The sequence below is a fragment of the Pelecanus crispus genome, chromosome 2 (assembly GCF_030463565.1).
Source record: "Pelecanus crispus isolate bPelCri1 chromosome 2, bPelCri1.pri, whole genome shotgun sequence".
In the NCBI taxonomy this organism is placed as follows: Eukaryota; Metazoa; Chordata; class Aves; order Pelecaniformes; family Pelecanidae; genus Pelecanus; species Pelecanus crispus.
In genome coordinates, this window is record NC_134644.1 from 117,149,830 (window position 1) to 117,177,553 (window position 27,724).

At 39.5% G+C, this 27,724-nt stretch overlaps 1 protein-coding gene across 1 annotated transcript in view; it reads left to right on the forward strand.

The window, feature by feature from the left end:
* The window catches only part of PIEZO2 (piezo type mechanosensitive ion channel component 2), a 326,809-nt gene that overhangs the window by 293,137 nt on the left and 5,948 nt on the right, over positions 1 to 27,724 (forward strand). Inside the window, exons 38-52 of the mRNA XM_075704850.1 lie at positions 447 to 613; positions 5,095 to 5,270; positions 11,282 to 11,449; positions 13,550 to 13,942; positions 15,304 to 15,562; positions 16,076 to 16,258; positions 16,692 to 16,944; positions 17,684 to 17,816; positions 18,270 to 18,417; positions 18,533 to 18,747; positions 20,872 to 21,030; positions 22,391 to 22,538; positions 25,021 to 25,209; positions 25,662 to 25,754; positions 26,882 to 27,054. Coding sequence (XP_075560965.1) covers positions 447 to 613; positions 5,095 to 5,270; positions 11,282 to 11,449; positions 13,550 to 13,942; positions 15,304 to 15,562; positions 16,076 to 16,258; positions 16,692 to 16,944; positions 17,684 to 17,816; positions 18,270 to 18,417; positions 18,533 to 18,747; positions 20,872 to 21,030; positions 22,391 to 22,538; positions 25,021 to 25,209; positions 25,662 to 25,754; positions 26,882 to 27,054 — 2,857 coding nt within the window. The remainder of the gene's footprint in view (positions 1 to 446; positions 614 to 5,094; positions 5,271 to 11,281; positions 11,450 to 13,549; positions 13,943 to 15,303; positions 15,563 to 16,075; positions 16,259 to 16,691; positions 16,945 to 17,683; positions 17,817 to 18,269; positions 18,418 to 18,532; positions 18,748 to 20,871; positions 21,031 to 22,390; positions 22,539 to 25,020; positions 25,210 to 25,661; positions 25,755 to 26,881; positions 27,055 to 27,724) is intronic.

Sequence of the window (27,724 nt, forward strand, 5' to 3'; positions counted from 1 at the left end):
GGCAAACTGCAGAGAGAAGTGCGCCCAAGTAAAAAGACAGATAAGAGGCTCAACTCAACACGCTGGCTGAGCGGCTGTGGAGATCACGGGAGCTGGGGATGCTGAATAGCTCTCAGGAGATGCCCGAATCTTTAGGTTTCATTTTGCAGACCTGTGCGTACAGTGTCTCTCTAAAATCAGGGACAGTTTATATGACTAGCAATTGCAGCACCAGGGAGTTACAGGGTAGAAAAGGGATTCCAGATGATAAGCCTAGACATACAGGCAGGAAAATGGCCCAGACAGCCAAAAGGCCTCCAGCCATCTTCAGAGATTCCTTACTATGATGGGGTCTTGCAGCCTGGATTGTTATTATTAGACAATAAAGGAAAAATGAATCTAACTCCAAGCAGAAATACAATGAAAGATATTTGCGTTCATTAACTGTTGGTTTTCCTCTCCCTTAGATAACATCATCAAGAGGATATTTAATATCTTGAAGTTCACTTGGGTCCTTTTCCTGGCAACACTAGACAGTTTTACAGCTTGGCTTAATTCCATCTCAAGAGAACACATCGATATCTCCACTGTGCTAAGAATCGAGCGCTGTATGCTGACCAGGGAGATTAAGAAGGTAACGCCTTTGGTCTTTTTTGTCTGCTAATGCCATTTCCAGCTCAGTGAAAAATGAAAGGTTGTCTTTTCAGATCACTCTGTTAAGGAGAAAAATTATAAAAATCTCACTTATACATGCATTTTAAAAATAGGTCTGGACTCTTTTACTGCTTGCTGTTTTATAAATACATAAATAATAAATTTCTTGATTTATTATCTGGACACAAAACAAATTACTGGAAAAATAATTCTTTAAGTGGTCAATATAAGGATTTGGCTGAAACTCTCCTGTGATAAAGTGTGGTTTTGAAGGGACAGGATAGATTCAAGTAGAGAGGAGAAGGCATGGCATTTTAAACAGCTCAAAAACTACCTCAGTCTGCATATTTCAATCTGTTTGTAGACCAGCTTGCCTTGGAAATGCTCACTCAGGGGGGTTGGGCTAGATGACCTCTAAAGGTCCCTTCCAACCCAAAGCATTCTATGATTCTATGAAATGACTGACAACATACAGGCATAATTTTCTTCACTCACAATGAAGCTATATGGTCCTCCACAAACTAATTATATATCAGTAAAACCCATTATTATCAAAGATTAATGTTGATAGTGTAACTAGAAGTTTATTTGGATCTTCAAAATGCAAGTAGGTGATACCTTGAAGTTGGATAAAGCTCTCATTTTAAGCACAGATATTTTTACATATGTCACTAGCTACCCAACTATTTCTGGAAACTTGGCCTAGGAGCCTCATTTTTAGTTCTTTCCAGTTGTTGTTAAAAGCTGCAGACTGTCTCAGAGATGAATAGGCCAAAAAGGTCAACAACATATTAGTACTCTTGACCTTAATAAAGCCCCATATTGCCTGGCCACTGTCGACTTCTGCTGGCACAATAAGCAGACTGCCCACAACCCCAGGACGTTCGAGAGGCAGGCATTCCAAGTCAGAGGGAATCTGTACCCAGTCTGGCCAGGAGGGCCTGAGCCCAAAAAGAGGGATGCTTCAGTGTTAGTGTTTAGTTACTGTTATTTTCCCCAAGGTGTCCAATGGTAAGTGGATAATAATAATAATAATAGCAAATAAATAAATTTTAAGAAACCCCGAAACTGAGCAAAAGAAATGTGGCATATTCAGAGCAAATCCTTCTTCTGAGCATGTCCCAGCTTGTGGCAATGGATGGTTTAGGGCACCCTAAACCAGAAATTGCATCTGGATCATTATGCTTAATAGTACCAGGGAATGTATATTCTTGGAGTTTGGCTACTCCCTTTTTAATCTGTTTTTAATGTTGGCTTGCAGAAGATCCTACAATACAGAGTTCTGTAGTGTCATTCCATATGGTGTATTTGAGAGTACTTCCTCTTATTAATTTTAAACCCACTTCCTGATTGTTTTGGGGTCTCCTGTAGATCAGAGATGTATTCCATTTTCCTCTACTATTCCTTATTGTATAAATCTGCATGGAGTCTTCTCCTCAGTCATTCTTTTCCAAGTTAAAAAGCACCTTTCTTTTTAGCCTCTCTTCACATGGAATCCATCCAGTACTTCTGATTATCTTTATTGTCCTTCTTCATACAATTTTCAGTTTTAATATGGCCTTATTAAGACTGGATGGCCAGAACTATGCACTGTTTTCAAGGTGAGGGCAAATCACAGATTTATACGGCAGTATGATGTGAGGGTTTTTTGCTTTCCTAGTAAGATCTAACAGTCAAGCTCTTTTGATTTTTAGTGAATGCTGCCTATTTTTAGGGGTCTATACACTCTGAGCCCAAGACCTTTAAGGCTAACGAGAGCTGACATAAAGCCTGTCACTATGTGTATACAGTTTAGGTTATTTTTCCCATTACATTTCTTGCCTTTTTTTACCAAGTCCCTTAGTTTTATCAAGTTCTTCAGTAGTACTTCAGTCAACTTTGCTCCTGAATATCCCAGATAATTTTTTTTCCTCTGCAAACTTTATCACATCACTATTTTCCTCCTTACACAGATTATTTCTGAACATGCTACACAGTAAAAGTCTTTGGGACAACCAGTCAATGACCTTCTTCCTTCGTAAAGAAAAAACCATTTATTTGTGTCCTTTGTCTCCAGTCTTTTAATGAAGGATAAGTACAAGAGATAGATGTAGTCTGCTTTATTTTGTGACTACTTAATTTCTTACAAGGGTCACTCAGGATCACTCCTGAAGCCATGTTTAAGGATTGGTCTTCCCTTCTCTGGCACTGTTTCATCCATTGGTTCCTGCAGAGCTCTTGGACGAGCACCTTTCCACTCAGTGCTCAGTTTATTGTTTTGTTCTCAGACTTGTTTTTTATAAAAGAATTACTCCAGTCGTTCCATGGGATTCAAGTTATTCCATTGGGAACATTGGTGACTTTTTCTGCAGCAGAGAGGGATGCAAAAAATTCAGTCTTTTCTTGTCCTGTTGCCATAACTGCCTCACACCTCTTTATGTCTTGATCACCTGTTGATACCCTGGCTTTCTGGCAGCTGATTTTTATGATATTCTTGAAAATGTTTTTATTATCAGATTTTTTTAAATTTTCACAAGTTATTCCTGAGCATCTCTTTTGGTGTAATTTGCTGAAGTTTTACATTTAACTCTAGAAAGTTCATTCTTGTTTGTTTTTCCTCATGACTTTCACTTCTTCAAGGATGTCTTATTGCCTCTTCCTCCTGGTCTTTTCCATTCTGGTTACCTCTGTGTGTGTGTGTGTGCACGTGCAGGCTCTTTCATGATGCTTACCTATTCTGCATGAGTACATTTGAAAATTAACTTGAGTTATTGTGCATTATTATTCTGGTGGCACCTTCTGTAATCTTCCTTAATATTTAACAGGCACTAGCGCACTCCTGGTTTGATGGTCAAAGATCAAGTCTTCATACTATACTTTTTCAGCATGAATTGGTTCAAGTCCACCCACAGAGACTCTGTGATAATCCTGGCACAGTGAATTTACTTAATTTGTTAGACTTTACAGTTTTTGACCCATGCCACCTCTTTCTGAAGCTATCTTCCATTCCATCCTTGCTATAAAATTCATGATAGTACAGCATTGTAGTCATACTCCTTTTTGCTCCAGGTCTCGGAAGTCCCTGCTATTTCAGCATCCTCACTGAAAATCACATGATTCTTTCTCACCGCCCCTGAGCTTTTAGACTCTTAACATTTATACAGAAGCCAGGCTAACTGCCTTTTTATGGCCATTACTTATTTGGGACCTTATTTTGATCATTCTTTGCTACTGCTGACCTCAACTTTATTGAGCTTTTCCTAGACTTTGTTCCCAATAGATTTATTTATTTATTTATTTATTTATTTCAATTTCGTGTTGCTGTCACAGCTCTTGTCCTTTATCCCAGGCCTGCAGTCGAGCTAGAAGGTAGCATGTGCTGTTTCAGAGGCAAGCTGTCATAATGGCATAAACATTTATTACTGCAGAAGCAACACAACTTGTATAAAAAAAAAAAACAAATTAAAAACCTGAGATTCAGATTTTGTTCTTAAGATTTTTTTTTTTTTGACAAAACTTCAGATTTTGAGAATTTTAGATTTGGGACAGTGTAGAGGACCAGAGTTGAAATACTAGTAACTAATAATATTAGTAAAGGGAATACAGGCAATATTTTAGAGTACTTTTATTATTTTAGCTGGAAAAGTCCTTGCATAAGACTTCATTATAAGTCCGAAAAATGACTGTTCAAGAATAGCAGTCTTCTCTCTCAGTGTATCTTCTGAAGTCAATGCAACTGCTAGTGGAATAAGTTGGATGTGTTTCTGCCTAAGAACAGGCTATAAAAGTCTCAGTTTTATTCTTATGACACACCTTTCGAATTCTGATTGCAATATCATAGCCAGAAAGAATTGATTCTGTGCCCAGATCTGGGCTGACAGTTAATAAAACCATCCTTTCATGAACTTGCTTGATCTTGAAGTCACAGAGAAAGAGTAAAGGTCTTCAGTGTATTTTTCATGGTTTTCCAACTGTATCCATACTTCATGAATAAATTCTTATTTTGGGACTCTAATGAAAATCTGGATCAGTTTGTACATGACCTGTTTCTTTTTTTTCTGTTTAAAAAAGCTGCAACTGACCACTAATAAGATGTATGATTGTTCTTAGAGTCAGTGAAGCTATCTAAAAGAGATATCTCAAAAGTTGCTGGAGTACAGGTTGAGTCATGGTCCCATCCCACACCTCATTTTCATACTGAATGATTTGCAGTCCACCCAGCAGTTTTGATGGCTATGTATAGCCTGAAACTGCTTGCATTGCTCCAGTTTTGCTTGAAAACCCAACACTTCGTGCCATGGTAATTTAAGTCAGGATATGACTTGCGCTCTGAAAAGGAACTACTAGTGGGAGGTTATTATTTACTAGGAAGCTTTTTGCACAGTCCTTAATGTGTTCCTTGCCAAATGACAGAAGGAACCAGTTCCTCAAAGAATACACCTCTACCCTGCCATGTACCTCTACCTCTACTCTCTTCCACAGGGAAATGTTCCAACACGGGAGAGCATCCATATGTATTACCAGAACCACATGATGAAACTTTCTAAGGAGTCAGGACTGGACTCAATTGATAAAAATCCTGGTCAAGCTTCTGGTTTGCAAGCATCTGAAAGAATGGATAGTTTAGATTCAGGAGCTTCTCGTGACAGTATCTCCAGGTATTGATTTAATTTTATTTTGTGAAAGATAGGGGGATCATGCAGTAGACATAATTTTGGATGATGTCCAAGTACTGACGAACTTTCTAATCATTGTTGAATCCTCTTTTTGATTTATCTGGGCCATTTTAATAATGAAAACTCTGCTATATGTTACTGTTCCTTCATAGTGGTGGACTCAGTTGTTGGCTTAACTCCTTTTCCACTGCTTGACTACCCCACTGCTTTCTGTTTCCCCTAGAATTAGGAGTCATTGACAGGGGTTCTGATCTTGTAAAAAATAATGGAAAATAAGAGCCTGCTGAGGATGCTTCTCGGGTACTGTTTTAGGAATTCAGGCATGGACTTTGAGGAACGATCATTCATTGTGAATATTTTGTCTTTATAAAATAAATTGTTGTCTGTTGCCCGCAAATCAAAAAAGGCTTTGCATTGAGAGATATTCTGGATTTGAGAGAGCAAAATCCCCCTCTCATACACACAGGGCAAAGATCATTTGAAGAGCCTGATTTCCTAACTGCTATGATTATAGTCCAGCAGAGCTACACAGTTTGTGGATCAAATGCCTATACTAGTTCAGGAAAACTGCCTTCCTCTTTCTTTTCTGAAGATGGATGCCATCAAGTCCCTTGCCAAAACTACTCATGCTCATGCTGCTCCATGCACACCAAGGCACACACATTCACTTCCTTCTCTTACAGAGGCAGCCTGTTCCAACCGTGTCCCTGGTGTTCTTGACTTTTAAGAGACTGCAGAAATTGTCCAATATGAGGGGGAGAAGGGAGGGCTTTGGAAATCCAGCTGTTTCAGAACCTGTTGCATTCTGCTGTCTCCTGTTCTTCTCTGAAGTGCGGCAGTATCACATTGTGTTTGATACTCCCAGCAAACTCAGTAGCTTCTGTTTACAGTAAATTATGCTTAGCTTTTACTAATGACATATGGGTAGATGTTAGTAGACTGAAAATAATGAGGGCTTGTCTTTCTGATGTTATTGAAAAGCAAGTGTAAGAGAGTACCTGTGAGTACTGTGCTTCAACAAAATATTCACAGATTGCTCCCCAGGGTGAGCACTGGCCTTTGAGAGGTTCACTCCAGTAAAAACACCAAATCTGAGCAAATCTTTCTCGGTGGCTAGCTACCCAACTAAGCAACACCTTTGTGTTTTGTCTCAGTTTTGCAGGAGTCAGATGACGTGAGAAAAATGTAAAGCCAAATTCTATTACCAGCTCACTTGGAGCCACTTGGATATCTGCAGGGCAGAATTTAACTCCACAAAGTTCAGCCTCACCTAAAGAAAGAACAGTAATATCAGTTCTGCTTTCATTAAATAGTTTTTGGTCACACTGTTTACTATAGATAGAAGTTATCATTATTATACAACCACGTTAGCAAGAACTTTAACTAGAAGCAAAGGGAAGCCAATTCCAAAATTAATTATAAAAATGAAAGACAAATCTGGTAATTTTCATGTGTAAATTCTACCTCTTTGATGAGATGGTATCCAGTGTTGAGCTCCACTTATGTCTTTTTTTTTTCAGAATACGAACCCATTTGTCACCCTGCTTTGAGCGTACTTACACATTTAAAATCCCTTTTCAAACTCAGAGAATTTAGTGATTCTGTGGAGCTACTTTGCAACAGAAAAAGTTACATTTTTTACATGTGTTACTGTCATCTCCATTTCCTCAGAAGATGTCACAGGACCTATTGACAAAGAAATAACAAAGGCAGTATTATGACTGATTTCTCTAATCTCAAATTCTTTTTCTGGTAATGAACAATCAAATATTCTTGCACCGAGACTATTTACAAATTGTGCACATCTGCTATAATAATAATGACCTGTAATTAGAGGAAGCAAAAATGAGTCTGTTGATTGAATGATAATGCCATCTGTTTATTGCGGCACCCTTGCATGTCTCTTCCTGGGATTACAAAAGTGCTTGTGAGCTTTTCTAGAAATATGAAATGTTTTAAATTTCATGTGAGTTTATTGAGTGATTTTTTTTAATTACCCAAACATTTCGATGTAATGATTTCCAGTAAATGTAAAAGTAACTGATTAGATCTAAAGCATCCCTGTGATTATGGATCTAGAATTGCAGTGGAAAACTTTTGGGAAGGGGCAGAGGGTTTCTAACCAGTGTTGTGGTTATCCTTCTTTGGCTGCCCTACGCAAAATTCTGTAGTGGACATTAGGTCCCTGAGTAAGATGGGCATGTCTGGAAGTACACAGGCTGCAGAAGCACAAAAGCTATTCCATAATAATAATACATATTCCTCAGTACAGGAATTACTGTAGGTATCTGCTCAGTGCTCTAAACACTGGATTTCCAGAGAGAACAACCATCCTGATCAGTTGCATGAACTGTAAATTTCTTGTGAAGTTCAGGGCTGACCCTTGTAAATCTTATCCAGGGATGTTGATCTTACCCTAAATAAAGCTCTAAAAGGAGTTTTGCAGAGTATCCTTTGTGGGATTTTCTCTTTTAGCAGGGCTGTCATTTATTCTCAGTCATTTTCTATTAAATAGATAGAGGTGTAATGAGGTATTTGTAATGTTATTGTTTGGTTTATCTTTATCTATAAATACTCTCATGTATCCTAAAGGCAAAGTGCAAAGTTCATATGGGCCAGGAAGAGAAGAGACTCATGTTGATCCTTAACAAGCTCTTTGAGGAGCACCAGCAGAAGGGATCGGGAGCTAGCATGGTAGAGCATTCACTGCTGTTTGTTTCCATTTGACAGATGAACTGCTTATTAGGTTAAACAGCTTGTGAATTTCAGTAACATGGTTAGGAACTTACTAAAACCAGCTGGCCACCTTTATGGGACTTTGCCTACGATTATGAAACGGGAGCTAGACTCAGGTCCTAAGTCAGATTTCAGCATATCCAAGGTTTTGCATCCAGTTCCATTTGTATTAATTTTTGTCCGTCAGAAATAACATGTTCAGTTCCCAACTCTACCTGTGTGTAGGCTTTTTTAGGAGCTGCAGGTGGGAGCCCCTGACCTTCCTGTAAGAGTGAACATACAAGTGTGGTCAGGCTGTTTACAGATACCAGTTCTCATCTGTGCTTCCGTCACCAGATGGGAGAATAGGGCTTGAGGCAGGGAGTACTGATAAAGGATGAAAGGAGAGTCCCAGTTTGGGGCTGGATCTGTGTCTGATTTAGGAGAGTGAATGATAGGAAATGTCTGGGACATTTGCTTGCAGGTGTGGGGAGTATAATAGCTCCTAAAGGTCATGCCAGTCAGTAACTAGCCCATGGACAGAAAATAAAACAGAAAAAATTGTAAGTCACCCGTTAAACTAATAAACTCTCTGGGAAGGGTAAATTTGTTTAGCAAAAAGGAAGTCATAAAGTAAGCAATTTCCCGCTCACCAAGGATAAAAACATCTCTGCTATATATATCCTTATTTGAAATGGATACCCGATCAACTTTATATAAAATGCTTGAACTCGGGGCTTTTAATGAACATTCAATTTAAAATACCTGGTCCTTGAACGATTTCAAGAAGCTAATGCTTTTCAAGGTCTCCAAGGACACAAATTTGAAAAGTCACTCAGGAAGATATGCTTGGATTAAATTTATGTGATAGTCAATGACTGAGTCAACATCAGCTTTGCCAAGTGTAAATCTCTCCACTTTATTGGTGTTCTCCTTTCCTCCATGTTCAAAAGCATGTTCCTAAAGTACATAAAGAATACAGACTCTGCTGCAGGTGTCATCTCATACACACCTCCTGATGTTCAAGGATACAGAGTAGCTGCTCAGTCAGTAATTCTTCTGATGATTCATCTTTCATTTAAAACAGCTTTAAACCAACTTATTGGAAGGACTCTGTCTGGGCAAATGTTTTTATCTATTGGGATTAATAGGTGTTTTTCCTTTCATTTTTCTGGGACCCAGGTCAGAACTTACATGTTTTGAAGGACTGCTAGCATATGTTTCTTCCATTGAAAATACATGAACAGGCATGTGCTACTTTGATTTCAACAGCTGCCCTGCTTAAGGCCCTTGGAAGGCTCCCTTTGAACTATGTCTGCATTTAAAATGCTTCAAAACCTTAGTAAAAGGTGTTACTTTTGAAAAGAATAAGCCCTTGAGATGTAAAATAACATGTGGATAACATTGTAGCACGCAGACAGAAAGGTAATCTGCAAAAATAGATTGTCTACTTGCTGCCATCTCCCTATATTTTAGCCCCAAAACCTCACTGATAGTACAACCACCTGGCTATACTCCATAGGTGTATGTGCAAAGGGAAACCTCCTCCCTCATGTCCCCCTGGAGTCAGTAACATGGAGCTCCAACTGATTTCCATGCTGCTGAATCAGGCCTCTAGGGTGGATCTCCTGTTCCTGTAGGAAGCAACATTTGCTGCTTCATCAAAACCCTGCACCGTGCAGACAGCCCTCCAGGTTTTGTCTGAAGGATGCTTGTGTGCCTTTGCACACACACAGAAATAATGAAGTGGCTTGTAAAGCGTCTTGGCCAAATGAACTGGCAGGGCAGAGGTGCCCCTGCCATTAATACTGTTTTTAAGGAAAGTATTTCACAATACCTTTGGCGTATTGGTGATACTTTTCTTCTATTCAAAGACCTAAGTATGCTTTTAGCCTCAGCCCATTCTGTCAGAAAAGACCATCAGTGAGTGCAGGCCTAAGAATAACTGCTTCTTCGCTCCACATACTTTGCTGTTTTCCTCCCCGTTTTCCTTAAGGCAATAATTGCAAACCGTCTTTTCACGCCAGCAAATTTTTTTCCTCACTTCAACCCAGCAAGACCAAAGTAACATGGAAAACACCATTGCACTTCCCTTCTGACCTCTTTTGCAATTCTCTGTGACCCTGGACAAACATAATGCTTGCCAAGGAAGCAAATTCCCTGCTGCTACTGCTCAGGTGTAACACAGATGGACTCAAAAGAAGAAAAGTATAGTGTAAATCCTGCATTTTGGGGTCCTTTCTTCTCTCATTCTATCTGAGAGACTCAGGCAGGTCACTGCATGTGTTAAAACACCAAGTCCCTCAACTTATTTCATAGACATCTGTGTTTTTCAAAGATTTTTACAGGAGAGAGAATTCTTTTACCTACCATATGTCATTAATGTATTTGCTTCTTTCCTGTCGCTATGTTATATGCTTGTATTTAATTATGTACTTTCTTTCTCATAACTCATCCAGTTCTTCTTTTCTCCAGTAACACACAAATGCTCAATGTATGGTGTATGTCTCTGGTGTCCTGTTGTATTTGATAAGTGAAAGGAGATAAGGGTTTATTATATCTGTTCTTTCTTTCAAGACGTGCATGTTACCAATTTTGAAATAGTTTTTAAGCTGTGATTGAAATAAATGAAATCTTCTGGAAAGAATCATCATGGCTTACTACTAAATATCAAAATAAAAGCCATCCTATGCAGAGCAGGTTATATTTGGCATGCATCTACTGGCTAAATATCATATCCGATTTGGCTCTTTGGTTCGGAAAGAGGATTAGCCAATGTCTGACAGCTATTTTTCTATTTGTGGAATATGAGCTTATTCAGTTTTAAGGGCTCTTTTAGGAAATTGGCTTGTACCTGTGTAAAAAGGCTCAGCACAGTATATCATTAATAAAATAGAATTTGTACAGAAGAGGTCACTTCCCAAAACATTTTTGAGGAATTTGGGAATTTCAGGGGGAAACAAAGAAAATAAAACCTCCTCACATATGTAATTTGGTGCCCCTGGAAAGCATGTAGAGCATTGTGTTGGTTTCATATCTTTGAATAGTGAATAGACAATTGTTAGCCTTCTATAGCCCCTATATGAATATGGCCGTGAGCAATCTGTGCATAGAAATGTGTTTACATGGTGACTCTAAACAAATCCTTATCTTCTCTCTGAACCTTTTTTCTCTGTGTCAGTGTTTTGCTGCATGGCAAGCATATTTGTTTACTGAACCATGTGTATAGTAATATCATTTGTATTTAACACTGTCTTTATAACTGTTTGCGCTGCTAGCTGCTACACTGAAGCAACCATGCTGTTCTCAAGGCAGTCAACCCTTGATGATTTAGATGGACCAGACACTGTTCCTAAAACAAGTGAGCGCGCTCGACCTAGGCTTCGTAAAATGCAGAGCATGGATATGTCCTCCTCATCAGCTGACAGTGGCAGTATAGTGTCAAGGTGCTTAACACATGCATGCTTTGTTCACTCATTTACCCATACCATTATACTTACTGCAGTGTACATACATTTGCATTTGCAGATATGTGGTGTACAGAGTGGTTTGCATGGTTAATGGAAGCTTTACTCCCTTCTGTGTTGTGGCGCGATTCTGAGGTTCAAAGTCAGGGTCATAATCTAGGATTTATTTGCTGTTTCACTTCTTATTCTGTTTGGTTTGGTTTGTTTTTCATGCTTAATTCGTGTATTTTTAAAAGTTGTTCCATTGCATTACACTGTCTGTCTAAAATGAGGCTAAAGTCTGCATTTATTCAGCTACAAAAGAATCTGATTTTCAGAGTTTCTGAGCTGATGGTTGTTATTAAAATTGGAAGCTGGAAGTGAAGTTTCTCAGCTAATCAGTTATCCTAAATATGGACTTAGATGTCTAATTTTAGAAACTAAGATAGGCAAACATTGGCCCTGCTCTTTCAATTTTTAGTTTTCCCCATATAGGAAAGATTGCTAAATATGTTTTGATTACTTTACCATTGATTTACAGTCTGTGAGGTGTTGGAATTAAGAAAGGGAAAATAGCTATGAAAAGATAGTGAATAAACATCCAGTGCAAGAGAGAACTGTTCAGAGCCATTCACTCACTTTTTAGCGGGTAAAAAATCGGTTTATATGACATTGGGATACAGTGTTTCAACTAGTGTTATAAATATTATAAATATGAAATTTTATGGCTTATTAGATCATTCTTTTTCAGCATTTAAAGTGTTTTACAAATTTTTGGTGTCAGTTTTGAAATGATGGGATTTTATGGTTTTGTGCATTTTAACCAGTATGAGTGCTACCATGAATCATCAAAACATACATCCTAATAATAGTGTTACACGTTCTAATTAAAGGTCTGCTAGAAATAAAGTGATCTAACATAGCCACAATAGGTTTGGAAGCAGTGTAAAAGAAAAAGAGGTGGAGCAATTTTAATTTTGGCAGGACATGGTAGTGCCAGCTGACTTTGCCAGTGCCAGTTTTCTTTAAAAGGTTATATTTTAGGTGAAAAAATGGCCCCATTCATTTCATATGAGCATAGGAGCTATGTAAAATCTGGTTTTGTCACTGTTGAGATACAACAACATGCAGCCATCAAAATCACTGAGTTGATGCCTATTGTCTAACCTATGGAGAAGGAATGGAATGGAGACTAAAAAGAGAAAGAGTGATGTTTGAGGGGAGACATGAAAAAATGCTTGTAAGGGAAGAAAAGGGTGAAAGCAAAGGCAAGAAAATATTTTTAAAATTATGGTGTCCAGATTCCCATCTGAAGTCATCAAGCTGCATGAATTTACATCAGCTGAGACTGTTGCAGAGCACAGACCATTAAGAGAGAAAGTGGTTATGGACATGCAAAGCCAAGAATAAGCAAGCTGAACAAGCAGAGAACTGAACAGAGAGAGTAAGAACAGTTGGAAAAGAAAATAGGTAATACAGAAGAAAAGCAGGCAGGTAAGGTAAAAATGAAGACTGTCTTGAAGAACATAGGGCAATCTACAGGTAAGCAAGATACCCTGTTACTGGAACAGTTTTGTAGTCTGGATTGTATTTCTCCATGTTAGTGATTTACTTGTTCTTTTATTTGGAATCAGAATTGATATGTGCATTCACCTCATGTTCCAGTTGTATTCAGCACCTGTACAGTGGTTGTTAAAAACACCATGTTTGGAAGGAAACCCATGGCTGCCTATCATTCACCATGGAGCAAGCTTTAAATAGATGTAATAGCAAGTCCTGATTCTGGTCAGAAAGTGTTTGAACTACTTTCAGAAAGTTAGCCTTATTTCTCTTGATGATAGTATTACTTTGCCCTTTGCTGGTGTCAAAAGATAGTGAATCACTGTGAGTTCACTGGGATTTCTCTCAGGCGGCAGATGGACCCAGGTGGTCCATCTGTGTAAGAGGAGATCATGATGATATATTTTCTACCAGATTATATGAACTTTGAAGGCCTGGGAATGCAATGGGGTTGCTCAGCTGTCTACATAAAGGTACAATTAACAAACTTTGCTCAATGGTGAGCCTTGTAAGTCTCAACTCTCTGTCCATCCCCAACAGTGAGCCTACGCAGGTCACCATGCTCTATTCTCGTCAGGGGACAACAGAAACCATTGAGGAGGTAGAAGGGGAGCATGAAGAGGAAGGAGCTCACTCCGCATCAAAGCTGGAGGAAGAGGAGGTGGAAGACTATAGCCTTGGTTCAGAAGGAGCTGTGTATACTCCTGATACAGATGTGCCATTGTACTCCACCGTGGATAGCAATGCAGAAGCTCCACCCTCCTATAGCAAAGCTGTCAGCTTTGAACACCTTCCCTTTGGCTCCCCAGATGACTCAGCTGGTAAGAGCCTTATGATGGTGAGCCCAGACGACAGTCGGACGGACAAACTTAATGATACGATTCTCCCTCCATTGACGCACGAGCTAACAGCTAGTGAGCTGCTTCTGAACAAGTAAGGACCTTCATCAGGGAAAAATTGTTGGTCCCAGTCTGTGAAGTTTTGTCATTACAGGTTTTTTTTGTCTCAGAACTAGCCTACAGTTTCTGATACAGACCTTGCACTAAGTTTGATTTAAGGGAAGAAGCTCATTTCCTGTGCAGTTGTTCTAACTACAAGTTTCTAAAATTATTCAAATTCATGTTGGAAAGAATCTCCACTTTCTCCCCAGATACCATAGCTAATGGTTCTAATTAGCATTGGATTTCTGTGCTGCAATTGTCATGGGGTCAAGGGCTTTTCTAAATATTCCTTGTGGAGAGGGCTTCTCTTCTCCAGGCAACTGTGATTTCAAATAAGTTTCCTCCAGGGCTATCTGGGAAAATATTTCTCCTTTAATTATTTTGGATTACTATAAGGGATACTATGACCTTTGGCAGAGTTTTTGTTTAAGCCAGTAGGAGCTGAGAGCTATGTAGAGATACCACCTTGCTAAGTACTTTCATTAGGGATGGTATGTTCCCCTCTTTGCCCCTCAGACACTGTGCTCAGTAGCACAACCATCACTGAGGTAGGGATGGTGCTGCTGCTCTTCTTCCTCTGCTTTCCAGCCTGACTCAGCTAGGGGAGAGCCTCCCCGAATGCAAGGACAAAATCTTAAACCGTAGAAATGCCTTTCAGCCTGACTGCATCTGGAGAGAGGCTGGTGTAGATCTGACTTTGTAGATGCAGTGTCTTTTCTTCTGGTTTTCCATAGTCATTTTTGCTTTTCAGTAAGATCTCTTCTCAGGCCAGGGCACTCTTTATGAAAAGCAAAGAGAATTGCGGGTGTATGTGAAAATCATATAATGACTTCTTGCTGCCTTTTATATTTATTTGAGTTAGGTAAACGGGAGAAGATTGGACACATCTAATGCTCAAGGGCATTTATTGTGTTCTAATCTTATGTCACAGGACTATTCATAATATACGTCTCCTGATGGACCTCTGGAGTTTCTCCAGATTCCCATTTGTGTTGATAAATCAGATATGAATCCAGACAGGGCCACACCAGCATGGCATGTTTTACATGAGATATATTGGTTGGGCAACTGTAGGAAAGCGGTGCTTGTAGAAGTTCTTGGGCCAGGCTGACTTTCTGGGTAAATTAAAAAACAGCAGAACAGTGCTTCTAGTTATTTTGCCTGAAATTCCTGTTTTCGGAGCTTAGAATCAGGCTATTTGATTATAATACCAATTCCCATCTTTTTTTTTTTCCCCCCCATTGAATTCAGCAGCAGTATTTTATACTTTTTCAAAATGAAAAATAGTAGCAATTTAAAAAGTAGCTTGTGAAATTAATTTTAATTTCATTTACGGTACTCTGCTCCTCACAGGATGTTTCATGACGATGAGCTGGAGGAATCAGAGAAGTTCTATGTTGGTCAGCCTCGAGTCTTGCTTCTTATTTATGCCCTGTACAATACACTGGTGGCCCGGTCTGAAATGGTGTGCTATTTTGTGATCATCCTTAACCACATGATCTCTGCCTCTATGATAACCCTGGTGCTTCCCATCCTTATATTCCTTTGGGCCATGCTGTCTGTTCCTCGGCCAAGCAAGCGTTTCTGGATGACAGCCATTGTCTACACTGAGGTATGCTGCTGGTTTTGCAACCCCATGTCTAACACAGAAAAGTTAAGTTGTAAGCTTTGCATGGTCTCTTTTCTGGTTTTGATCTCTAGGATCAGGGGTCTCTGGCCCTTCATATTAATGTAAATATTTGCTAAAGTCTTCAGCAATTTCTGTGGTATGAAAAGGTCTTGTTTGTGTTTTTCTTCATTGCATTGAGTAATATCCTTCCTGGCATGTAAGGCAGTTATCACAAGAACACACCATTTGCAAACAGCTGGTATATAATTGGTAATCAAGAGACAGTATACACTGCTTGTGGTATCTCAGGTACCACTGAGCATCATCTGTTGGTAAATGTTGATTGACTTTATTACTGAGGAAATGTGAACTGTTGTTCCTCTCTAGCAATGAATATACTTGTTTATCTTCTCATAAAACTGACAAAGTAGTCGTATTTCTTCCCTCTTAATGTCACGAGGCTATTATATCTGCCATGCTTATAAAACACCCCAAGTGTGTTGTGTCTCTAAACAGGTGGCCATTGTCATCAAGTACTTCTTCCAGTTTGGCTTCTTTCCTTGGAATAAATATGTGGATTACACAAAAGATAAACCTTACCATCCACCCAATATTATTGGCATTGAGAAGAAAGAGGGTTACGTGCACTATGATCTTGTTCAGCTCCTTGCTTTATTCTTCCACAGATCCATCTTAAAGGTAATCTGAGTTCATGTAGTTTATATTTAATTTTTAGTTTTAATGTTTCTAGTCACTCATGTGATATAGGAAAGTCACTCATTTGGATATTAGGAAACATTTCTTCACTGAAAGGTTTGTCAAGCATTGGAACAGGCTGTCCAGGGAAGTGGTTGAGTCCCCATCCTTGGAGGTATTTAAAAGATGTGTAGATGTGGTGCTTAGGGACATCGTTTAGTGGTGGACTTGGCAGTGTTAGGTTTATGGTTGGACTTGATGATCTTAAAGGTCTTTTCCAACCTAGGTGATTCTATGATTCTATGATTCGGTGATATCCCAACACAAAGAATTTGTCTTCCCCATTGTGAACACATGACTGAGCTTAGCAATGCCTGTGATAAATACTGTGATAGAAATACAAGGCTGAAATGCTCTCTTCTTCTTTTTCCACTAGTGCCATGGATTATGGGATGAAGACGAGAAAGGGGACAGCTCCAGTAATAAAGAGGATACTGATGATGAGCTCTCTCTGACAGGAGGCAGGAGAGACTCTTCTGCCTCTTTGAAATCTGTCAATCTTGCAGCATCGGTAGAGTCCATCCATGTCCACTTCCCTGAGCAGCAGACCGCCATCAGGAGGAAGAGCTCTAGCAGCATATCACAGCTTTCGCACAGGTCCAGTTTCTCCTCACACAGATCTAAGAGAGGTAAATGTCATGGCATTTCTGTGATTTGAAGAGCAAACATTCATTTCCCATAGGATCATCCTGCTGAAACCTTGTGCCGGTTGCTGTAGAGATCCCAGAGGCTACTGAATGCTGCTGCTCCTCAGTGAGGAAATAGGATATGAACCAAAGTATCTTCATGTTTGAAAACACTCCAAGCCTTCTTAAAGTTCAAATGGAAAGCCATACTTTGTGATTCACTATGTTTTTAAAATGACATTATCCAAAAGCTGGGAAAGGAATGCTCAGTGTGGCCCAGATCCAGAATTTCTGGTTCAACATAATCTCCAGCTAGAGGGAATACAAAGCATATGTATTTTTCATATCTGCATTTAATGATACTTGAAGTGAGAAAAAGTTTCGATTAGGTATATTGAAACAGATTACCTATGCCATCTTGTAAAAAGGATGGGCTTACTCTAGCTTGAATGTGTATATTACCAATTGAGATGACTGAGTCAGATCAATCAAATGCTTGCCTTTATTGCTAGTCTTCTCTTTTTATAGTTATTAATCAAGTTTTGATCTGCCAGTGATTAAGCCTTTACTGGATGCTCTCAAGATTTTATCCTATTGGAAAAAATGCGTAAGAATTCATTTCAAAGCTTCTTTCAAATGTGGGACATATATGGAATGGAAGTCTCAAGGTGAATTACTTTCTAGTTTTTGTATTTAAAGTTTGATTTTGAATTAGATTCTCTTTCCCTCCCTTTTTTTTCAGGAAGTACCAGTACACGAAACAGCAGTCAGAAAGGAAGCAGTGTGTTAAGCATCAAGCAAAAGTCTAGAAAAGAACTTCTTATGGAAAAGTTTCGAGAACAAATGATCAAAGCCAAGGCCTTTACAATTAAAAAGTGAGCAATGTGAGGAGTTGTGTGGGTTTGGGGGGAGGTTCCAAACAGTGAAGCAGTAAAACAGCATTTTAAGGAGAGCAGGTTACTACTACTGTTAATTCAAGGGGATGAATGGGTATGTTTGCAGTTCACTGTATGCGGGTGCTTTCACCCTAAGTCCCACCAGCTGAACATCAGACAAATCAGCAGTTGTTCCAATAGCATCTGCCTGATAAAAAAAGCTAAATATCCTGTGTGAACTTGGTTGGCTATGTATATTCCTACTGAACAAATGCTAATACAGTAGTTTAGAAGCAATCAGAACAAGGGACTGGTGTCTGTGAAGCCCTGTAAAGGCTGTCAGAGTAGATCTTAGGTATCTTTAGAAACATTAATCATATCACACCCAGCCATTCTTTTCTTCAGTGAGAGTTACAGTGTTGTTAAATCACATTGCGGTCTATATTGTTTTAGGACCCTCCAGGTGTATGTGCCCATCAGACAGTTTTTCTACAATCTTATTCATCCAGACTACAGTGCGGTGACTGATGTTTATGTGCTGATGTTCCTCGCAGATACAGTGGACTTCATCATCATTGTGTTTGGATTTTGGGCTTTTGGGGTATGTCACAGAGGCATCTATCTGTAAATCCTCAGTAGGATTTATGCCCTGTAGATGCTAAGTATCATGTGAGTATCCTCCTTCCTCGACCACTCTGTTATATTTTCCTTTTCAGAAACACTCTGCAGCAGCAGATATCACCTCTTCATTATCAGAGGACCAGGTCCCGGAGGCATTTTTGGTGATGGTGCTCATTCAGTTTGGTACCATGGTGGTAGATCGAGCACTGTACCTCAAAAAGACTGTCATGGGAAAGGTCATCTTCCAGGTTATCCTTGTTTTTGGAATACATTTCTGGATGTTCTTTATCTTGCCTGGAGTGACGGAAAGGTATAACCCTTATAATCAGACAATATGGGTTGAATACTGATGCTCTACCAAGTTGTTTGTATTTAAATTTGAGATGGTTATAGCTAAGCTTTGGAATCATGAACAGGTTTCTTCTTGGTCTCATTCCTAAGCAGAATGTTGGAGTGCAATAACTGTGGCCAACGTAAGTTTGAAGAAGAATTAATTATATAAGTATGTACAGAAATACTCTCAACTTAGGCCAAAATGCAAGCAGGTGAAAGAGAACTTGCCTGTAATTGAGTGATTAGAGCCCTCACCTGAGACAATGTTGGCCTCTGATTCAGTTCCCTACTCCCAAGACTGCTGCACTCTGGTTTAGAAGAGTGAGTAGAAAATGTCTCCCTCAGAGTAACTTATAATTTAGCACTTTCCTGAAATGTGTGAACTGTGGATATAAATCTCCTTAGACTGAAGTATGTCTAAACCCCATGTCACTTCTGAAGAGCAAAAGTTCTCCTTCCCTGCTCCTGCCACACAGCTCTGGAGGCGATGTGGAAGTGGTCACGTGCTGTGTCAAATCTTGTATCACATGCCTGGTCAGATTCACCCCCAAATCTAACATTTCTCATTGCATGGCTCAAGGCAGTTATTCCCTCAGTCTGCACTGCAGAGGTGTTAAGGTTCCCTCTCTAGTGCTTGACTAACTAACTCCCCTTTTACTTAGGATTTTAAATTGCCTTTAAGTTTTTACCTCACTCCATTGACTATACAGGGAAATTGTGTCACATGGGCACATTACACTTTGTTAACAGTCAAGTTATTTTACTGGGAAAAAACAAAATATGTGCATAGTGTAAGGAAAGACTGAAAGATCTCATTTCCTCTCAGAAACAAATGTTTTATTTTTCCTCGGTGCACTAGTAATTGTGGCCCAACTTGAAAAAAAAAAAAAAAGGCATTTTTCAAGTTGATCTCCTATCTACTGCACATTGAAAATTAATATGAACCTTTTAGCTTCATTTGGTCACTTGAAAGGCAATAAAATTGTTTTTACTTTTTCTGTGCTTTTATGAAATTTCTATGAAGTTGTTAATCTCAAATCTGCATCTGAAACCTCCTGTATTCCTTCTAAGTCAGGCTGATTCTTAGAAGCCATTGCAAATTTCTTAATGAAAATAGTGTTGCAGGATGTAATTGAAAATATTGGATCACATCTGGCTCACAAATCCTGTCCATCATGAGGCATCTCCTGCAGTTCCACCATGTTATTGAACTGTAGTCAGAAGTGGCACATGTTCACCAAGATGGTCAGGGGGATGGAGCACATGATGTGTGAGGAGAGGTTGAGGGAACAGGGTTAGTTCAGTCTGGAGAAGAGAAAGTGAAGAGCTGTCTTCAGCTACCTATTAAGAGGGCATTGAGAAGGAGCTAAGCTCTTTTCAGATAGGACAAGAGGCCACAAGTTGGAAAAAAGCGAAATTCCAGTTAGATATGATGAAAAATCTTTTCACCATGACTGTAGTCGAACACTGGAGCAGGTTGCCCAGACAGGTTGTGGGATCTCCATCTTCAGAGATATTCAAAGCTCAAGTGGACAGGTCCCTGAACAATTTGGTGTAATTAGACCTGATTCAAGTAGGGGAGGGTGAAAAAGATGATCTTCAGAGGTCACTCCAACTTAAATTCCTGTATGAGTTCACGACCTTGGAGGTGCTCCTGTGAACACAAATAGGCATTAAAGCTGCCTATATTCAGTCCAGATGTCAGCCCTCTGAAAAGCCAAGAGAAGCAGTGTCTACCTACCCAGGGCTCACAGAGGGATGTGCCATCGTAGGGGCTGAGGGCATACTGGCCTGTGTTGGGCAGCAAGGCACCTCTAGCATCTGGAGGGAGAAGACACTGCCCCAGAGCCCTCACTCTTTGAGAAGCCTATTCCCAGTCTCTCCCCTGTGACCCTGAGGTGACAACAGATGCTGTTTATAGGCTTTCTCGTCCAGCATCTTTCAAATACTATATTAATCCTGTGGTGGGGTCAGAAACCAAGGGCTTTTCACAGGAAGTCAGGAAAGGGAAACTGCCAGGAGCACAAAACATTTCAAGCTAATTTGGTCGTACACAGATACAAAGCTCATCATTTTCCTTTATCTGTCTTTTCCATTACAGGAAATTTAGCCAGAACACAGTTGCCCAGCTCTGGTATTTTGTGAAATGTGTTTATTTTGGCTTATCGGCATATCAGATACGCTGCGGATATCCAACTCGTGTTCTTGGCAACTTCCTCACAAAAAGTTATAACTATGTCAACCTGTTCTTATTTCAAGGGTAAGTCTAGACCTACTGCCCTCCTCCTTTCTTGTGTGAAATAAGGTTCTGTTATCATGAGATGCTGAGGTTATTCGTGACTTCTTTTCATAGGCTGCTGGAAATGAGACAGTAAATTTTGCACAGCACACTGTATATGCCATATGTCTTCTGTAGTCCATAAAAAATCAACTTCAGGAATGTAAATTTCAGAAAAACCAGTCTCCCACTCTGAATCCTGAAGTGTGACATACCAGTCAGCCATTCAGGACCCTGTGGAAGAGACACTTTTAACACTTCTAAGAAATCACCTCTGTGAACAGAGATAGGGGCTACACATTGTGGTAGAAAACAGGTGAAGTTATTTGTTCTGCAGTCCTAAAAAGCAGTAAGGCATCAAATTCCAAAGAGATCTTTGAAGCAGGTCTACCGGCTCTACCTCAGCCAGTGAGAAGAATAAAGTGAAAGACAATACACATGAGAAATAAGAGCTATGCATCAAAATATATTTCCTCTGTGTACCTTTTGAGAAGTGCTGCACATTTGAAACTCTTCAGGAGTTAGGAGTCTTAGTGCAAGTAACAGGCACAGCGTCACCTCAGAGTGAAAGGTGGTGTTAAGGAGGTATACCCCACCCTCCACTTATGCTGTTACCATAATGTTGTGATTAAGCCAGTTCAAAACATATACATATTTCACAGAAAAGCTGGAATAATTTCAGCCTTTTCCCAATATTTTCATTATGGGCTTGTTGCATTCCAGTAGAAAAAGTTACAGAGGAAAGCTTTCTTCAGATGAAATAGTCTTTGTGACCTGGCCAGGCAGAAAAGTGTGGGACTAGTAAAGGGAATGATGCACTTTGAACAGCTGCTATATGCATGTTGGTTTCCTGTTAGCCCACCTTCTTCTGCTGCTTAATCCTTAGTCATAACACCCAATTCCATATGCATATGAGGACTGCCCACCTACTGCAAAGAATCCGTGCACCACTTGGTGTAAGGAGGCATAAAACAAATTCCCACCATTCTGTGGAAAGGATGTTCGTCTACTCCACTCCCAGGTCTGAGGAATTTGGGGACACAAGAAAATCTCTCTTGTACCATTTCATCAGTGGCTCAATCACAATTACTGGCATAAGGATGGAAAAGAGTGTTTATGGCCTGACAAGGAGATCTAGGGGAACATGAGCTATGGCAAAAGATACCATCCCCCAGAATATCAGTACTAGCCATGTAATCTCAGGATATGACTGTATTTGTGTTTGCAAAATCTCCCATTAAACTGTCTTTTAACATTGGCTTATTTCCCCTTCTTGTCATATATACACTTACTAACGATCCCCCCATTTCTGACGAGTTTATCTGCTGTGGTCTCCCTTCAGGTTCCGCCTCGTTCCATTTTTGACCGAGCTGAGAGCAGTAATGGACTGGGTTTGGACTGATACCACTCTCAGTCTTTCCAGCTGGATCTGTGTTGAAGATATCTATGCTCATATATTCATCCTGAAGTGTTGGCGAGAGTCAGAAAAAGTAAGGAAGTCCCATATGAGTGATCCAGGCCTCCTCTCCCCCATGCAGAAATGAAAAGAAATAATCACAAGTCCCTAAATATTTGGGAAATCCACCATAAAGACAGTTTGTTAGAAGATACACCTGGTGTTTATGTTCAGAAATATTCAGACTGTTGGGTACTTTATGTTAGTTGGCAGTCACCATAAGTGAAATTTCAAATGGCTTCTTTTTTGTGCCTAGCTGATTTTTCCACTGTTAACGTGAACTCCACAAGCATGTGCCTGCTAACTTAATTGCATGCCTGAGTTTCAAGGCCAGGGTTGAACGTCTTGGTATTCACACAGGCTCACTTTGTCCACAACAACTAAATGAGTAACCCGCAGTAGCAGGGAAACTAGCTGAAGAGAAAGGTTGGTAGAAGGAAGAGCTTGTGCCTCCACGGTGTAGGTCCCAGGGACACCTGGTTCATGTAACCGCAGAGGGAACTCAGCTGGCTCCTTTATCTTGGGAGAGTCCCCGCACATCCAGAACTGAACTGCGGGCCAGATAGACCCACCATTTGTCTGACTGAAATTTCAGCCTCTTTAAATCATTTAAGCTTCAGTTCAAATTAAACTTGCAAATTCTGGATTCCTTATAACCGCTATAAAGATTGCAACCATATGCTTGCTTATTTTGCCAATTTGAAAAAGAAATTAAGCATTCTTTTAAGAGTGACCCAACCAGTCAGAAATTGTACATCTGCAATGAAATGGCTGTATTTTTAAGTGTTACTGACGTATTTCTCTTTTATTATAATTCTGTCTCTTAATGGCAATTACTTTCCAAGTATGTCACTTAGATTAACTCAGAGCTGAAGTGCACACAAATCTTGTATATAGGCTTTTTCTGTATGACTTCCATTTCTGCCATGAATGGAGTGTCATCAGAGGCTTCAGGAGTCAGAGTAATAATAATCCAGTTCTACTTTGACTGTCCGTCTCACCGCATTTTTTTATGCTACAACAGGATCACCCTGCATTATATGTAGCATAGCTCTGACGTGGGAAGATTTCCACATCTAAGCTAGCATGTGTATGCTAATGCCACATAGCAAAATAACTACCCATGACTTTATGAGTGTTTGTTCAAGGTACTTTGATTCTCTCTGTCTCTCTCTCACATTGAGTGGTATGCCTAAGTACTTTGACTGCTAGAGACTCTCTGAGCTGTTCTGTAACATCATTAAAGGTGCCTGAATTAATCTCATACAGACAAATAATATACCCCTGGTGATCTTGATATGATATTTTAATGAAAACAGTATTCTGTAGTGCAAGACAAATGACTGCTTTTGAAAAGTAACTAATTTGTTTTAAATATAGCATTGTATTACAAATTTAATATTCTCCTAGGGCTTTATGGATTCATGTTGTAAAGCAAGAAAAATTTCCTGAAAGCCAGATTCCTGGCGTGTGTTTGAGGTGCAGTGCAGTACAATGCATCTTTATTTTGCACATACAGTATGCAGTGTGTGAAAGACAGGATCCTAAAACACTATGTGGAGTTGAATCCTATAAGAGAATACACCAAAAAATATTACAGTGATGGTAAGGCATTTTACAGGATGGTGAAGCTATTAAAGTATTCGATCATGAGGCCAATAACAGCGGGCGGGAATTATGGACAAGGCACAACAGACATGCTGTGTGATCTGCTTTGAAAAGAGAAGGTTAAAAGCAATGTCAATTTTGGTCTTAGAAGCTAAGAAAGGGAAGGATGTTACATCAGCAGTGTCAAGACTTCAGGAACAGCAACGAAACTCTGAACATTATTTAAATGCAGTTGGTGTGGGATTCACTAGAAACAGATTGGATCAAGCTTGTGAATAACTCTTAGAAATACTGTATGTGAGGTGTGAAATGAATGTGGAGGTAGTGCAATATCAGACAATCCTACTGATTGTGCATGTCAGTTGCTGGCAAACAAATGTATGTTTTTTCCCCCTGAAATACAGTTTGCAGCATTTCAAGATCTATGAGAGGAATTCTGCTTTAAGGAGCTTTGAGATAAAACTTTTTGGAAGGACAAATACAAGAAAGTGGGTCACTCCCAATATAATTTTTTTGAACAAATTTTTGTATCACTGTTGCTGCTATTATTTTATGTTTGGTTCCTGTGAGTTCATGCTTGCACTCATTCAGCCAAAAAATTTAAATTACCCTACCCAATTTTTCCCTTCTTTATGGCTGTGAAGAATCAAAACCACAGAGTTTTACAATATTTTTCACAGCATACACACACTTGTCATGGGTTCATTTGGCACTGTTCTCTGTTGTCACCGGAATTTCAGTGTCTGTGCAAGTTTGGCTAAAAATCTCAAAATAAGTAGCCTGACAACGGGTAGCAAATGACCACAGATGATGGGAAGCCCTAAGACTGATATATATTTACCCATCTAATCATACCAAGTGTACCTCTGATAGAAGAGACATTACCATGTTGCTGTTTGCTTTTGCAGAGATATCCCCAACCAAGAGGCCAGAAGAAAAAGAAAGTTGTGAAGTATGGAATGGGTGGCATGATTATCGTCTTGCTGATTTGTATTGTCTGGTTCCCACTGCTCTTCATGTCTTTAATCAAATCTGTTGCAGGCATCACCAACAAGCCTCTAGATGTATCAATCACAATAACTCTAGGAGGTTATCAGGTAAAAAAGAAGAAAGACTAAAAGCAAACTCTGTTTTTGCACTGTATTTCCTTGTGCTATTTCTTATTCCCTTCATTGAATTGAACTCTCCTGCCTTATGCAAGAGATGAAGCAAGCTCCCACCAATGATCCCTTTGGTGTTCAAAAATATGTTAGTTTATCACCTATGTAAAATATTATCTTCCTTTGCAAGTTAAAACCAGAAACTACTGGCAGTGGGATCTGAACAAATTATCCTACATCAGGTACACTCAGATAACTGCATATAGGTCCACAAGGTAAGTATAAGATAATTGGAGGTAGCTTGCTTCTCAGTGGACTAAGATCATGACCTGCTTCTGTTGAATTGAGTGCCATAATTGTCTTGGACTGTGATGCGCAGGATGCTGTACCGCGTATGTAGCAGCTGATGTGAAGTGAATGTGACAAGTGTGTGTTCTTTTGTTTCCCAGCCTATTTTTACAATGAGTGCTCAACAGAGTCAGCTCAAGGATTTGAATCAGACTGGTTTCAGTGCGTTTCTGGGAAGCTATAGGGGTAACACTGTAAGTGAAATGTAGAATACCTCATTACTTAAAAATGTGTGCATGTTTCCATGGAGGCCTTTTGTGAGTTTTGTTTGTGTAGTTATAAGTGGCCAGCAGCACTGCCATCATTTGGAAGATGTTTCCATAAAGAGGGTTTGCATGAGTGAAGATTTGGACAGATCATTTGTCAGGGCAGGGACGGGTTATGGTAAGACAAGTTACCATTAATCAAGACATCTTTGCACAAAATCACAGAAGACAGAAAGCCTAGTTGTCCTGTCACCTGAATAAAAATCTCCCCTCTAAATGACACAAATCTTCGGGAGATGTGATGCTGTTGGTGTATTGCCAAAACAAACGTGCCGTGGGGACACAGCAGTGTTGGCACTTTTAAGCCCCTGCTTCTTCCTATAGCACACACAGCTTTCACCTCCCAGCGAGGAGATGTGGTGCTGTCAGAAGAAAGTGTGTATGGCCTAGAAAAGTTTTGTCATTAAAATGTCAAAACATAAACATTTAAACATAGTCTTACTACTCATGGTGCAACATGCACAAAGTTATCATAAGTTTCTACAGGAAAAAGACTAGTAATTAGTAGAAGCTGTTGCATTACTAAAGTAACTGGGGTTTGATTAGATATAACTTTAAAAGAAGTGCTTGCTTCCAGCCCATTCAAGAATTAACATTTTTTGGTATTAGATCCTACCAAATAGCCCATGTATTATAGCAGTAATATTGTAATCTTAATCCACTTTGGAAGTTACCAGTTTCAAGTTGCATTATTCTTTGCAGACATCTTTCTATGCAGAAAGATGCTTAATGGAAGACAGAGTAAAAATTTTAACTTAAGTTTAAATAGACTCTACAGAGTTTACCTGATGAACTTTCAGACTCACTTTGGCCTATGTGGCCATCATTCTTCAAACAGCAGGGCCATTTTTGTTTTGCCTTCTTAGCTCGGCTATACTTTGTTTATTCCCTTTCCCATTTAAAGCCCTGGTTGGTACCTGAGGAAAACAATCAGTGCAAACCACTGCACTTACAATTAATCAAACATTTACAATTCTGCCTGACTGGGAAATGTGGCTGTGTGTCTTGTGAATACCACTGCACTGAAATTTTCTTTTCCTCTTCTGCACCTACAGGCTGCTTTGCAGTTTCTAGAGGGCTATGGAAAAGAAGATATAACTCTAGCAGATCTAGAGGGAAATTCAAACTCTTTATGGACCATCAGCCCTCCCAGTAGAGAGAAAATGATACAGGGACTGCTGGATTTTTCAGCTGAGTTCACTGTAGTTCTTTCATGGAGCATTCAAAGGTAATTAACATGGATGTTATGAGATTGATGGATCATTTGCCAAGCATTTGCTCAGCAGAACAGTTCCACGCTGCATTTTTTGTTTAGTTTTTCAGCAAATTCTATTGTACTGCAGAGCAAAAAAACCTGAAAGTGGGAGGGAGAGAGACAGAGAGAAGTGGCCTTTGTTACCCAGGAAAATATTTGTTGCCTGCAGTTCTCAAAAAACAAAAAGAGAAGTGGAGCCACTTCCAAGTACATTATTCAAAAAGGCAGGGTGGAGTTTTCAATGGGACTTGAGGGGAAGGAGGAAAAAGTAAGAAAATTTTAGCTAGTTTTAGATGGAGGTGTTCAAATAAACTGCCCCAAACAACAACGTTGTTAGCATTTATGGGCACTGAATACTTAGACCTAGTTAAGGAAAAAAACTATGAGGAAATACAAACAGAAGTGCTTGGCCCTCTTATTAAGGGAGTCTGGAACTGAAACAAACTATTTTTTAAATACACATATACTCAGAGACTTTGTTATGCAAATAGCATAACAATGGCACAGATCCATTTTGTCCAGATCTTTGCCTTTTTACTTGTGGTTCCTTTGGCCTCAGTGAACTATTACTTTACAATTAAGTTTTTGCAAGAGACAGCGTAGAATATAAAGTAGTTCCATGCAGTAGTTCCACCCAGTCACA